The 15,687-nt window shown below is 43.2% G+C and overlaps 1 protein-coding gene across 1 annotated transcript in view; it reads left to right on the forward strand.

The window, feature by feature from the left end:
• Nucleotides 1-15,687, forward strand: part of ZNF385D (zinc finger protein 385D) — a 346,567-nt gene that overhangs the window by 314,190 nt on the left and 16,690 nt on the right. The window contains exon 5 of the mRNA XM_061134610.1: nt 11,933-12,166. Coding sequence (XP_060990593.1) covers nt 11,933-12,166 — 234 coding nt within the window. The remainder of the gene's footprint in view (nt 1-11,932; nt 12,167-15,687) is intronic.

The following is a 15,687-nucleotide window of genomic DNA, read 5'->3' on the forward strand; positions in this document are numbered from 1 at the left end:
ACACACGCTCACGCACACACATACACTCATGCACACCACACACACCATGCACACTCACGCATACTCACACCACACACACACCACACATGCTCACACACACCACGCACACTCACGCACACCATGCACACCACACCTCACACACCACGCACACTCACCACACACACGCACACCACACACACTCATGCACACCACACACTCACGCACACTCATGCACACCACACATACCCACACCACACACACTTATGCACACCACGCACACCATGCACACTCATGCATACCACGCACACTCATGCACACACCATGCACACTCATGCACACCATGCACACACACCACACACTCACACTATGCACACTCACGCACACACCACACACACCATGCACACTCACACACACCACACAGACACCACGCACACTCACGCACACCACGCACATGGCTCCTAACACAGAACTCCCATAAATCTCACGTGAAACTTTCTGGCCTTCACCACAGTAAGAACCACAGCGACTGGTAAAACCGGGCAGGCGTTTCTCAGGTGGCGGACCGGACGGCACGATGGACCGCCCCCTCTGTGTGGGGTTGTGTGCGCCCCAGTGAGCAACACTGTCAGTGTCAGTGTCACGCTCCTTTACACTTGCTGCCTCTGCCTGTTGGGCGTGTGTGCGCGGGGGCTGAGGTGGGGGTGGTGTGACTACTGCTGAGATGAGGCCTGCTTGTATATGGTGAAATTCGGCTTTAAGCTAATACTATAGAACAACCTAAATGAGAACAGAGTTTGGAAAGAATAGACACATGTATCAACATGTGTCTGTGTGACTGAATCACTTGGCTGTGGACCTGTAACTAACACAACACTGTTAATCAACTAGGAAAGTGTGAAGGTGTTAGTCGCTCAGTCGTGTCCACTCTTCGTGACCCCATGGACTGTAGCCCTCCGGGCACCTCTGTCCATGGGATTCTCCAGGAAAGAATACTGGAGTGGGTTGCCGTGCCTCCCTCCAGGGGTTCTTTGCGACCCAGGGATCCCACACTGCAGGCAGATTCTTTACCAGATCTGAGCCACCAAGGAAGCCAACTATACTCCAATATACAATCTACTCTACATCAGTATAAAATTTAAATAAAAAACTAGAGACATGCATTTTGAAGTCAAGGACATTTGAGGTTGAGGATACGGAGTAGGTCTCTGCTCCTGGTGGCCAGCTGCTGGACCCTGCATCACTCCCTGGGGCCCCGGGGGCTCCTGCTCGGGCCCTTTGCTTCGGGAGCCTCTGGTCTCCCTTCTTCTTGGCCTGTTCCTTCTGCCACCCTCCTGCTCTCCGCTGCCTCTCCCAGCTCAAGCATCCTTTGGTCCAGTTCTGACCACCTCCTCCTCCTGAGAGCTTCTGCAATCATTCACTCATCTGGCAACCTGACTCTCTAGCCTTCTTCCTCCCAAATTGTTGTCAGTGATAAGAATAGCCTGAATTCCTGATAAATTGTTCTGTGAAATCAATCTAACAGTACCTTCTCAAATCACCTGATTCACATGGTGTCCAGTCCCCATGAAATCAAATGGTCCTGGCTTCAAGAGGGAAATTCAGAAGTTGAATAAGCTATTTCTTTTAACAGGCTCTCTCTCTCAAATACTTTTCAGCAGAACAATTGATGTTCTAATCTGTATCTGGTGTGCCCAACCCAAAGTGAGTTCAGCAGGTCAGTAACCAGGATCACTGAGTCTGAATCTACTTTTTTTGCCTCAAGCAGTCATAGATTAGGAAGCTTCAGGAAACATCTCAAAACTTGCAGTTAGATATTTTTGTTTTTAAGTTTTTAAATTGTTTGCCTTTATAGAATTTCTGATATGCACAAGACTTGGGAACTCTAGTTCAAGTGATGTAAAGGTAGAAATAATTACTCACCTGATCCCTTGGGACATTAAGTGCTTTAATCAGGTCTTTATAGGACTTGATTTTAAAAGGACAGTGGATCATTTTTATGCATGATACTTCCAAGTAGCAGACCTTTGTAGGTGTGATAAAGTTAGAATTTGAAGTGCAAGTATTTCTCTAGTATTTTCTGGAGATGTCTCCTCGACCTCTTCAAAGACAGCAAATCCCTTGTTCCCTCCCCTCTTGTGGTATGCAGCCTGGCGCTTGGGTCCACAAATGATGTCGTTTTTTACCTATTAACCTCCAATGATTAACACAGGGTCTAACATAGGAGGATTCAATCAAGCCCACCCAAAAAGTTTCAGGACCAAGTCAAGAGCTCAAATGGAGACCATACACCACACAGCTCAATGCTCATCAGGTACCGCAAGCATCCCTGGCAGCCCCGTAGGCTGTATCCAAGGATTGCCCTTGTGACCTGATGGTCAGGGGCTCCTCCCGCCTGAGTCAGCTCAGCCCTGCCGAGTAACACAGATGCGCAGGGACAGGGCAGACGCTATCCCCCAAGTCAGCCCATCGGGAGGCAACTGAAGGTGAAAGTTGCTCAGTCGTGTCCAACTCTTTGTGACCCCATGGACTTTACAGTCCGTGGAATTCTCCAGGCCAGGACACTGGAGTGGGTAGCCATTCCCTTCTCCAGGGGACCTTCCCAACCCAGGGATTGAATCCAGCTCTCCCACATTGCAGGTGGATTCTCTACCTGCTGAGCCACCAGGAAAGCCCTTGGGTGGCGACTGGACCCACCCAAATCTGGGAGCCTGATGGGGAGGCACCCTTTCTCCCCAACCTCATTTTGTGGGCTTGGGATTTCCAGCCAATCTGAAGCATTTCCCCTTCAGGGAGGGAGGCAGTATCTTTGGGGGACTTTTCTGTGTAGATGCACATCTGGTGACTTGACGTCATTTGGTGTTTTGAAAACAAGCCTCTTTCTCTAGTTTCCAGAGAGAGGCTGTGATCTTTTACCTCTTAACACACATAACCACACGTGCACATAGACACACATAACTGCATATGCACGCACAAAACATAACTGTATATGCACACATATGCACACACAAAACTGCACATGCACACACAAAACATACATGTACACACATGCACAGAGACACACATGTGCACACAAAACATACCTGCATAGACACACACACACACACACAAAACCTACATGTGCACACATAGACACAATGCACACACATAGACACACACTCATAAACCTCTACACACACGTGCTCACGCATATTTGTGAATTCTCTGACTCTGTAGTCTGGCCTTCAGGGCACCCAGTCCAGTTCTCACTTCCCTTTCTAATTAACATTCCCATTTGCTTAGTTGGTTATCAAACTCGAAAAAAGTATTTTTCATAAGATCAAAAAATATAAAATAGACTTTTGTCTCAGTGGCTTGTGGTATGTGGAGCCCCCAAAAGTATGGAGCCCAGTGTAGGGCCCATTCCTGCCCGTGTCTACGAGGGCAGTGCTGCCCCGATGATGGTGGTTAAATGAGGTAAAACCCAGAAGAAAGAAACAACTGCCAGTAATAACTTCTAAAACTTGTGCGTGTGTGTGTGTGTTTTGTCACGAAACACCTTTTTATACTTCAGAATGTCAGCATATTTAACAGGAAGCAGCTGTTCTCCTCACTTGCTTGCAAGCTTGGTTGAGACTTAAATTCTCACAAACAAGAAGGAAATAAATTGAATATCATTCTGAGTCTTCAGTGTACCAGAAAACATGATGAACATCTTTGGGTCACAGTACTAATTTGTCAGGGCTCCCAGGGGGCTCAGTGGTAAAGAGTCTGCTTGCCAACACGGGAGATATGCCTTTGATCCCTGGGTCGAGAATTTTCCCTGGAGGAGGAAATGGCAACCCACTCCAGTATTCCTGCCTGGAGAGTCCCATGGATGGAAGAGCCTGGCGGGCTACAGTCCATGGGGTCACAAATAGTCAGACACGACTGAGCAACTGAGCATGCATTCATTTCTGTTACCTGGAAGGAATTTCCATAACTTGCCTCTGGTTCTCTCAGTTGGATCATGAGATCTGTAACTAGGAAGATACTTTTTGTACCCAGACCATGTAAGTTGGCCACTCTATTTTATTATCTAGAATTCAATTTAGTATTTTCTGGAATCTTTTCTTATGCTTTATGAAATGTTTTAAAAGGTATCTCCAGGGTTTTTATACAAGAATGAGGGCCAAAGTGGGCCAGTCTGGATACTGACGCGTTGCCTTTCATCCTCCGCTAGAGCACCGCCCCACAAAGTACTAGCAATATGTTCTGGTGCCAAAGCCAAACAGTGACAGTTACAATAATGAATATTTGCTTCACGGCGCTGGCAGAGGAACAGCACAGAAATGCAAACCCGTTCCATCTCAAACCTTGCCTTCCCACCAAAACACACCCATTACTTTTGACTCCCTGTCAGATATAACGTTCCTAGAGGATCATTGGTGCAACAGTGGAAAGAAATCTGAATCAGCCCCTGTGAAACATTAAGAAAAGTGAATCATTATTCTATTTTCACATCTTTTGGGGAAAAAGAAGAAAAGGAAAAATTTGCAGTAAGGAAGGCCTGTGGGTTACTCTTATCACTTTGCAGAAGAGATTGTTTGAAAACTGTAGGTTTTTCTTCTCTCCCCTTCTCCTAAATGGACTCTAACAACTTAATATGTTAGCCTGAACAGAGGATTAGACATAAATGATTGACTCTAGCTCAGGCCATGTTTTGTTTCTTTTGAAGTCAAATTTTTAAGATGCTGTCTTCCAACAATCCTAATAAATCATGACCAATTGGAATAAACTGAAGGGATGTGATCAGTTCTTTTAGGAAAAAAATTCAAAATTTTATCAAAAAAGAACATGTGCTTCTGAGCCAGGCTGAGTTCAAATCATTGCCATAGAGCTGGCAGCTTTGGCATTGGGCAAGTTCCCCAAACTCTCCACACCCCAGTTTCTTCTCTAAGGAGGGGAGAAAGAAGGTATGCCTATGTTATTTTTTTTTAATTGAAATATAGTTGATTTATAGTGGTGTTTTAGTTTCAGGTGTACATCAAAATGATTCATGTGTGTGTGTATCATTTTTCAGATTCTTTTCTCATAAGGTTATTAAAAAATATTGAGTATAATTCCCTGTGTTATACAGTAGGTCCTTGTTGGTTGTTTATTTTATACATAGCGATGTGTAAAAGTTAATCCCAAACTCCTAATATACCCTCTTAGTTTTTTATGATGATTGAGTGTGTTAGTATTTGTAAATGCTTTAAAATTGCTTGTACCTTATTTAGCTCTAATTGTCTCTTGTTCATTCATTTGTTCATTTATTCATTCATTGTTTTCTTTGGATGAATATTTATTGAATGCATTTTTATGTCAAGTATAAATGCAAGGATGTATGAACGGACAAAATGGATGGAAAAAGGGCTGGTGTATTTATCACTGTTATTTCAGATCATCATGGGATGTCTCATGAGCCATGTAATGAACATCTGTTATCCTTCCCATCTCCAGTGGCTTAGGTAGAGCCTAGTGCACAACAAGTGAAGTCGCTCAGTCGTGTCCGACTCTTTGCGACCCCATGGACTGTAGCCTACCAGGAACCTCAGTCCATGGGATTTTCCAGGCAAGAATACTGGAGTGGGTTGCCATTTCCTTCTCCAGGGGATCTTCCCGACCCAGGGATCGAACCCGGGTCTCCCGCACTGGAGGCAGACGCCTTACCGTCTGAGCCACCGGGGAAGCCAAAGGGGATATTAGTGGGCAGAAATACTCAATGAGTTTTGCAGCCACGACAAGTAAATCATTCTACAGCTACTCCAACATAGCTATTAGACTGGTGGATTTTTAGCACAAACACATACTGTGGTAAAAACCTTGAATTACCCTGAAGTAAGAAATTGGTTTTCACCTACTGTTTCAAAACCCTTTCTAATATCAATTCACCTTTCAGGGTGACGATTATCTGATGATTCTTCCTAGGCCACAAAAGTTAACACATACTAGAACCTGGAAATAACTAAAAGACAAGCACAACATCACTAACATGCTTTTCCAAATATCTGGCAAATGAGAGATTTATGAAATGTTTCTACTAATGGGTAGGTAAATATTATTTCTGTCTCATTTCTGATACAGCCTTCTGTAAATTCCTTATTATGGGGATGTCAATAACTTACAAATTTATATGATGACATTAAAATTTTAAAAGCTATATAAATAAAAGCTACATTGTTTCTCCAGTTTAGCCTACCAGGATCCTCAGTCCATGGGACTTTCCAGGCAAGAACACTGGAGTGGGTTTCCATTTCCTTCTCCAGGGGATCTTCCCGACCTAGGGTTTGAACACGGGTCTCCCGCATTGTAGGCAGATACATTACCATCTGAGCTACAGGAGCTCAATAAGTGTTGATGGAGTGAAGTTCAAATACATGAATCACTACAACATAGAATAACAATCTGGACCTGAAATAAGGATTTGGAAGTGGGAGATGCAATGTCAAGTCCCAGTTTTATGGAAATTTCCTCGTCTAAAAACCAAGAAAGCTGTAGCATGTAACCACCAAGATCACTGCTGTGATTCTGCAAAGCAGCTGAATGATGCATTGTGTGGTGACTGGTTCTAGTTCTTTTTTATCAATAAACTTTCAATTTTAGACTAGCTTTAAATCTACAAAAGAGGTACAAGAATACTACAGAGGGTTCTAGTATATGCTTTTAAGTTTTCCTTATTAGCATCTCACATTATTTTGGTGCATTTGTCAAAGCTAGAGAACCAGAACTGATACACTGTTTTTACCAAGATCCCATACTTCCTCTGAATTTCCTAAATTTTTACCTAATGTTCCTTTTTTCTTTTTGCCCCAGAATTCCAATCGGAACACCAGATTATATTTAGACATCCTGAGTCCTTAGACTTGTCTGGACTATGACAGTTTGTCAGACTTTTCTTGTTTTGGTGACCTAGACATTTTTGAGGACCCTTGATTAAGGATTGTATAGAATGTCATTGAATTTAAGTTTGTTTATGCTTTTATCATGGTTAGACAGGGGTTATGAGTTTTGGGAAGAAGATCACAGGGGTATGTCTCATCACATCCTAGCAAGAGTGTATGTTATTAACATGATCAATGATATAAAATTTTATTTTAATGAGTGGATAGGTATCATGCATAATTGGTAATTTAATGTTCCATACTAAAGAAAATAGCTTTGCTATATGTCATTTTCTATGCAACTACAGTCATCCGTTGATACCCATGGGGAACTGGTTCCAAACCCCCTGTAGATACCAAAATCTATGGATGCTCAAGTGCTTATATAAAATGATGTAGCAGTTGCACATAACCTATACACATCCTCCCATTTACTTTAAATCATCTCCGATTACTTCTAATACCTAAAACTATGAAACATTATGTAAATAGTTGCAAATACAATGTAAATGGTATGTAAATAATTGCCTTCCCACAGCAAAATTTTGTTTTCTGGAAGTTTCTGGAATTTTTTTTTTAATATTTTAAAATGGATGCAGAAACCAAGGGCCATCTAAATAAAATAGTTGATTCCTTTATGGCTTAATCTTAAAATATATTTACCTTACTTGTTTAAAAAAAAGTCCTCTTTACTACTGGTAAATTAAAAGTAACTGAAATATTCATATCTCGTTATATATTAATAATACTCTTACCTTTATGGACTCAAGATCTATATATTAAATTTAAAGTGAAAAACATAACTGTATTTCTCTCAAACTAACCTTAATCTTGAGAAAATATTAATATTAATAACAGATCTTTGTCCAGCTATGCGGCCTAAAAAATGTAACAAAGTTGAGTGAAAGCGTTAGTCATTCAGTTGAGTCCGACACTTTGCGACCCAGTGGACTGCATGGCTCCTCCGTCCATGGAATTCTCCTGGCAAAGATACTGGAGTAGTTGCCATTTCCTTCTCCAGGGGATCTTCGCAACCCAGGCATCACACTCGGGTCTCTTGCATTGTAGGCATATCTTTACCCTGAGCCACCGGTGAATCAGTACCAGAAATTCAGTGTTTTGATCCTGATTTCCCTGAGCCTGTCTCATGCAAGGGACTTCCCTTAAAAAACATCAGTATTGTACTAAGCCTGAGCCATAGACAGTCAGGAGTCTCTAACCTTTGACATTCTTGGTATAAATGTACTTCATCCTCTGGGGATAATGCTGTGCCATGTAGGGCCACCCAAGACAGACGTGTCACGGTAGAGAGTTCTGACAAAACATGGTCCACTAGAGAAGGGAACGGCAAAGCATATCAGCATTTCTGCCTGAGAACCCCATGAACAGTTGTTCAGTTGCTCAGCCGTGTCCGACTCTTTGTGACCTCATGGACTGCAGCACGCCAGGCTTCCCTGTCCTTCACCATCTCCCAAAGTTTGCTCAAACTCATGTCCATTGAGTTGGTGATGCCGTCCAACTGTTTCATTCTCAGTCGTCCCCTTCTCCTCCTGCCTTCAATCTTTCCCAACATCAGGGTCTTTTCTAATGAGTCAGTTCTTTGCATCAGGTGGCCAAAGTATTGGAGCTTCAGCTTCAGCATCAGTCCTTCCAATTAATATTCAGGATTGATTTCCTTTAGGATTCACTGGTTTGAGCTCCTTGCAGTCCAAGGGACTCTAAAGAGTCTTCTCCAACACCACAGTTCAAAAGCATCAATTCTTCAGTGTTCAGCTTTCTTTATAGTCCAACTCTCACATCCATACATGACTACTGGGAAAAACCCAGTAGTTTTGACTAGACAAACCTTTGACTAGACAGACCTTTGTTGACAAAGAAATGTCTCTGCTTTTTCATATGCTGTCTAGGTTGGTCATAGCTTTTCCTCCAAGGAGCAAGCATCTTTTAATTTTATGGCTGCAGTCACCATCTGAGGTGATTTGGGGGCCCAAGAAAATGAAGTCTGTCACTGTTTCCATTGTTTCCCCATCTATTTGCCACACCGTGATGGGACTGGATGCCATGATCTTCATTTTTTGAATGTTGAGCTTTAAGCCAACTTTTTCACTCTCTTTCACTTTCATCAAGAGGCTCTTTAGTTCTTCGCTTTCTGCCCTAAGGGTGATGCCATCTGCATATCTGAGGTTATTGATATTTCTTCTGGCAATCTTGATTCCAGCTTGTGCTTCATCCAGCCTGGCATTTCTCATGATGTACTCTGCATATAAGTTAAATAAGCAGGGTGACAATATACTACCTTGACGTACTCCTTTCCTGATTTGGAACCAGTCTGTTGTTCCATGTCCAGTTCTAACTGTTGCTTCTTGACTCGCATACACGTTTCTCAGGAGGCAGGTAAGGTGGTCTGATATTCCCATCTCTTTAAGAATTTTCCACAATTTGTGATCCACACAGTAAAAAGCTTTAGCATAGTCAATGAAACAAAAGTAGATTTTTTATGGAATTCTCTTTTTCTATGATATAACGGATGTTGGCAATTTGATTTCTGGATCCTCTGCCTTTTCTAAATCCAGCTTGAACATCTGGAAGATCTCGGTTCATGTACTGTTGAAACCTAGCTTGGAGAATTTTGAGCATTACTTTGCTAGTTTGTGAGATGAGTGCAATTGTGTGGTAGTTTGAATTTTCTTTGGTATTGCCTTTCTTTGTGATTGGAATGAAACTGACCTTTTCCAGTCCTGTGGCCACTGCTGAATTTTCTAAATTTGCTGGCATATGGAGTGCAGCACTTTAACAGTGTCATCTTATAGGATTTGAAATTTTCTGGTATTACCTGATATTTTAATTTTGGTACCTTAGAAAATGAGTAAAAGCTAGTCAGGAAGTGGACCTTTCAGTGTTCAAGGTAATGCATTCTTGTGGCAAAAATTGGTGATAGTTAATTTTATTTATTTTTCTCTTGCCATGAGAAAAACTGGTGATGACACTATGACTATTTTTTCTAGCATAGTTATAAGATGTTCTCCATGATACTGCAGGGGACCTTAGTGGTCTTATAGCTGAATAAGTGGTTAAAAATATATGAAGGGTCAAGCAAAGTGAAGCTCCAGATAAATTGCTTTATCCAATATCCCTCAGCATCCTCTATAATGGGAAAGAATCCAGAAAAGAATATATTCACATACACACATATATAGTATATATATATAAGTACACACACACACACACACACACATATGTAGATATATAATAGCTAAATGTATATTGCAGAATCACTTTGTGTACACCTGAAACTTTGTAAATCAACTATAGTTCAAAAATTTTAGTAAAAATTAATTAATTAAAAACAAACAACAAGGATCCATCTCTCTTCTGACTGACTAGTGTTTCTGGCCATATTTGGGAAAGAAGTCATAACCACCCTTACCCATATTCCCACCTCTCTCTCCAGATCAAAGTGAAAACCCAAGTTCAAAGGCTTGTTGGTAACAGAAATTAACAAGAACTGCATTTTTATGAGGACACCTTCACTGCAGGTAGACCACTGTCCTTTGTAACCACTGCCCACTCCATTTACCGTGGACCTTTTAGGGCAGCATTGGATGGTGAGCACGGCAGCCTGTGGGAGGAGAAACAATTCCAAGCGCAGCTGTGGCTGGAAAGGCTGCCTGGGAATATTTTGAGTAGGAGGTTACGAGCTAGCCAGCCGGGAGGCAGTGAAAAGGGATATAAAAATAGAAAGCAGAGGGCATGGAGCTCATCTGCAATTCATGCTGGACTTGGCAGACGTTGCTAACACCATGTTAACTAGCCTATTTGGGTTGGGAGCTGTGTCTACCCAAGTGAAGCTAAGACAAAGTGGGCTCACTTTGGAGGTTGACCTCTCCAGATTTAGAATCAGAGTTCAGAGCCAGAAGGGTTGCAGGGTTACAGTGCATCAACACCTTCCTGGTCATCACACTCTTGAAAGCTGTGACATTAACATGGTGTGACCAGTCCGTGAATTCCGTATGAAGAGTAGTCATTGGTGTTTGAATCCTTTTGAGTCACACACTCCCTGAACTCGTCCCGGTGCAGGTCATACGCTTAATAAATATGCCAGGTTAGGGTTAGTCTTATTTGTATATGGATGATTTTTTGTATTTGTTGAACATACAGCTCTTTGTAAGTAAGGTAAGGATTTTATAAACCTTTGATCTTGACAAAGCAGTGTGATATCAGGGTTCTTTACTTACCATATATTTTGCACAAGCACGCACAGGATCACAACCAACTTTTCTAAAGGGTCTTGACCATGATTTTATTTCATTTTATTTGTTTGTGACTGCTCTGGGTCTTTGTCGCTGCACACGGGCTTTCTCCAGTTATGGGGAGCGGGGGCATCTCTCTAGTTGCAGTCTGTATTCTTCTCATTGCGGTGGCGGCTCTTGTTCCGGAGCACGGCCTTAGGGTGTACAGACAACTCAGTCATTGCAGGATGTGGGCTCAGCAGTCATGGCGCTCAGCAGGCTCGGGTGCCCCACGCATGTGGGATCTCCCCAGACCAGGGATCGCACCAGCGTCCCCTGCGTTGCAAGGTGGTTCCTAACCACAGGACTACCCGGGAAGCCCTATTTTACCTATTTGGTTTTAAATTAAAGACAGAGATGTAGAGGAAAACGGAAAGACAAGTAGTAAAGAGAAATGAAAACACCTTAGAAGCATTTACTCTCCATTGTATTTTTTAAAGCCATCCTAGCAGACATATACAAAGCACAGTGCACTATAAAGAATATTTTAGTAAGGCCACATGTTAACAGGAGAAATTTGAGCATGTTTATTTACCTCAAGGAAGCACGTTAAAGCTATTTGTATGTATTTTCAAGAATTGTCCAAATGTGTTCTATCAATAGACACAACTGTAAGTGTGCATCTGTGTCATTTCCTCAGGAGACAATTGCCACGTGGTTGACAGGGGGTCAGGGCTAGTTGCGTTTCTCATTATTACCAGAATGCAGTATCAGGGATGCATTTTCAAATAGGGAAAGATAATGCCACTGTCTTTGCCTTCCCCCTGTGTATTCTGACTGCAGATAGTACCACAGGGACACCAGCAATATCAACGACGACGACTGTGGAGATTCGCAAGAGCAGTGTTATGACAGCGGAGATCACCTCTAAAGCGGAGAAGAGCCCCACCCCGGCCAGCGGCAACAGCTCGTGTCCCCCCGCGGAGACGGAGGAGGAGAAGGCCAAGAGGCTGCTCTACTGTTCCCTCTGCAAGGTCGCCGTCAACTCCGCCTCCCAGCTGGAGGCCCACAACAGTGGTGAGGTGCAGCCGTTCCTTCTCTGTCTCAGCAGCTCTGCAATTATGCTCCTCTGAATAGATGAGATCTTTTGCAGCAGGGGACAGAGGGGTGGCAGAAAACTGGCAATTATTACATGGAACTCATTAACCATTAAAAAGTAAAAATGACAAGCAAAGTGTCACTGGCATGAAGGCAGCGAAGGGTTTCCAGGGCTCACACACCGTGCTCTGTGTGTGTGTGTGTGTGGATGTGCGTGTGTGTTTTATAAACACGAGGAGAGACAGTAAAATATAATTCTAAAGCATCAGCTTTGTGTTTATATGACTTCTAGATTGCTGTGTTATTTCCATGCATTTGCTTCTAAATGAAATTTTCTAAAGTTGCACCAATAATAGAGTTGCAAAATTGGGTTGCATAACTCCGTGCGATTTTGGTTCAAACCTCCTTATTACGGTTTTTATGGTAAATAATGTTGTTTGGGCTAAATTTATTTGAACTGGACGATTAAACTTAAGAAAATGCTTCCTATAGACAGAAGCAAGATAAGACATCTTACCTTATCTTGAGGTAAGGTATCTACGTGAAAGATTTTACTTATTCTTTCTGACAACCTAAAGATACTATTCCCCTGCTTTGATTGAGGTTCAGAGAAGACACATGATTGGTTAGGTGACAAGCCATTATTCAAACCCAGGTCTCTCTATCTTAAACAGTAAACTTTAATATAGCAGAACTGAAAATACTGATAAGCCAGTATGGAATGTTCTCTGGATATATTTTGATTCCATCTACTTGCTCTTTTTTTGATTCCATCTACTTGCTTTCTCTATATCTATCTATCTATCTATCTATATATATATATATATGTTTAAAGATGTTATATATCTCTATATAAGCCTATCTAACTAGATATCTATCTATCTATCTTCTATCTATCTATCTATCTGTAATATATATGGAGAGAGAGAATATATTTATATTGACTTATATAAAGATTTTACTTATTTTTTGTTTATTTATTTATTTATGTCCTGCCTGAGATTTTAGCCAGCCCTTTGGCCCAAGATCAGCTTTTCTCTGAAAGACTGGGTTCATTGCCAGGTCTCTGTCAGCTGTTACGACAGGAAAAGAATCATTTGTGAATCATACCCTGAGTTAATAGTGCAGCTGTGCACGGATGGAGTCACTGACCAATCGCTGCTGCCCAAGTGACATTCCAGTATTGACTTCAAGCCTCTAAGGGTGTAACTGCAGGTGGGGGACAATTCTTTCCGCACACACACGCCCCCTCTGCAGGCAACACGAGTCGTAGTCAGGGAGCGTTCAGGAGGGCAGGGACTGGGACACAGAGAAGAGCATCGGGCCCCAAGTCAGACTCCAGACTTTCAGATTTCCCCCCTTCCTCCTGCAAAGACATGCTTCCTGGATGTCCATTCAGTGCTCAAGCATTCCTGGTCATTACCCATCATGACAGAGAAACATTCATTTTGAGGGGAGGCCCATTTTGACAGATAAACCATACCCTTGGAGGCTGCAGTTAATTTATTAAGAATTTGGAAGTCTTTCCGAAATTCTGATCAGAGCTATCTGATTAAGAGCAAAGAAGGAATGACTTATTTGTTTTTATCACATCAGGTCAGCATTTTCCATATTCCAGTTCTATGGTCATCTATGGTTTGTGTGTCAGAATTGCATTTGGAGCCTTAAATATGTATATATTTTATATGTATAAATATATATTCATATATTTTGTATGGATATAAAAGTACATCCATATATTTATATATAAATAAATTTATATTCATTTAAGTATATTTAAATATATATGCATTTATGCTTATTTAAATATATTTCCATATGTATTAATATATATATACATCCAGGGATTCTGATTTATTATATACCCTACTGCTGCTGCTGCTTTTTAGTCATCCAGTCATGTCTTGACTCTTTGCAACCCTGAGGACTGGAGCTCGCCAGGCTCCTCTGTCCATGCAGTTCTCTAAGCAAGAATACTGGAGTGGGTTGCCATGCCCTCCTCCAGGGGATCTTCCTAATTCAGAGACTGAACATGTGATTCTTTACCACTTAACCACATGGAAGGTCCATATATCCTGCATATATATCCTATTATATATCCTAAATATATTTCCTACATTTCCTACATCCAGGGATTTTGATTTATTATATAGCCAGGGCCTGGGAAGCTATAGTGTTTGGGAAAAAAAAAAAAGCAAAAATGTTGCAAAGCGTTTTGCAGGCAGAGCTGAGAAGTAGCCTAACCCATCTCACCTGGAGGCTTAGGAGGTGATGGGTTGTCACCCTGACCCGAGCCCCTTTCTAGGCATGTCTCCCCGAGGTTTCAGCCCGGGGCGGGGGGTACACCGCACCACACCCTCCTCTTCCCTCTAAGGTGTTTTTCTCTCCGCCTCAGACACCTTCCCGTGGGTTACGCTGAGCGGAAACCCGCGGGGGACTGTAGAGGGCGAGGTCCGACATACGCCCCTGTCCTGCCGGGGGTGGGAGTGGTCCTCGGCGGACTCACCATAAGATCGTTGAGCTGGGTTCCCGCTTGGGGACCTTCGGAAGCAGGTGTGGAGGCAGGGGTTTGAGGGCCCGTGGGCTTTAGGGGGGTATCGGGGTGGGAGAAGGAGACGGGGACGCGAAGGCCCCGACCGGCCGCTGACGAGGCCCAGCGGAGCTCACCTGCACCGACAGACCGCCCGGCCCCATCCCTCACAGGCCGGGCCTGCCAGGGGCCGCGCAGAATAGCGGAGCCGAGCTTCCTCAGGCCCGGGGCACAGTGGCTTTACCGGGTCCCTTTCTGCGGCACGGCAAGGCGAATCCGCCGCCTGCATACGCGTGTCCCCGCGCTCTGGCGCCTCCCCCGCGCCCGCCAGGTCCCACCCTGCAGGGCATCGCGGCGCTCTGCGCTGCGCTCCTCTGCGGTGCCACGGCCTCCCACGGGCTGCGTGACACGCCGGTGTGCGTGTGAGCCCCGGTCCCCGTTCAGCCCTCCTCCCGCCTTCCCCTGCGCACGTCCGCTCTCCGTCTGCACCTCTACTCCTTCCCTGCAGACTGGCTCGTCTCCATCACCTTTCCGGACGCCGCATATATGCGTCAATATACTGTTTGCTTTTTCCTCTTCCTCACTTCACTCTGTGACAGATTCTCGGGCCGTCCATCCTTACGATCGCATTGCTCTCCTTGTCCATTTACGATCTGTTGTTTACATTAAAAAAAGGTCATTCTCCAGGCGCATGAAATGCAGCCTTTGTGAGCTCAGAGGATTTTGAACTACTCTGAAATGACTAGTGAAACTTAAAGCTTGTAGTAGAATTTCTGTGTTTCTGGGGATGGCTGCATAATAGAGAGTTTGACAGATGGAGCAGATGGTTTGCTAATTTAATAAATATTAGATCTCATCAGTAACTACACCCATTGTTTAGAATATACACCAATAAAATAGTTTTCAGAGAGGAGTCCTCACAATGACAGCATTTAGCGTTGTCAGTCCATGATGCTACTGGAAAGCAGGA

Source organism: Dama dama, chromosome 32 (assembly GCF_033118175.1).
Source record: "Dama dama isolate Ldn47 chromosome 32, ASM3311817v1, whole genome shotgun sequence".
In the NCBI taxonomy this organism is placed as follows: domain Eukaryota; kingdom Metazoa; phylum Chordata; class Mammalia; order Artiodactyla; family Cervidae; genus Dama; species Dama dama.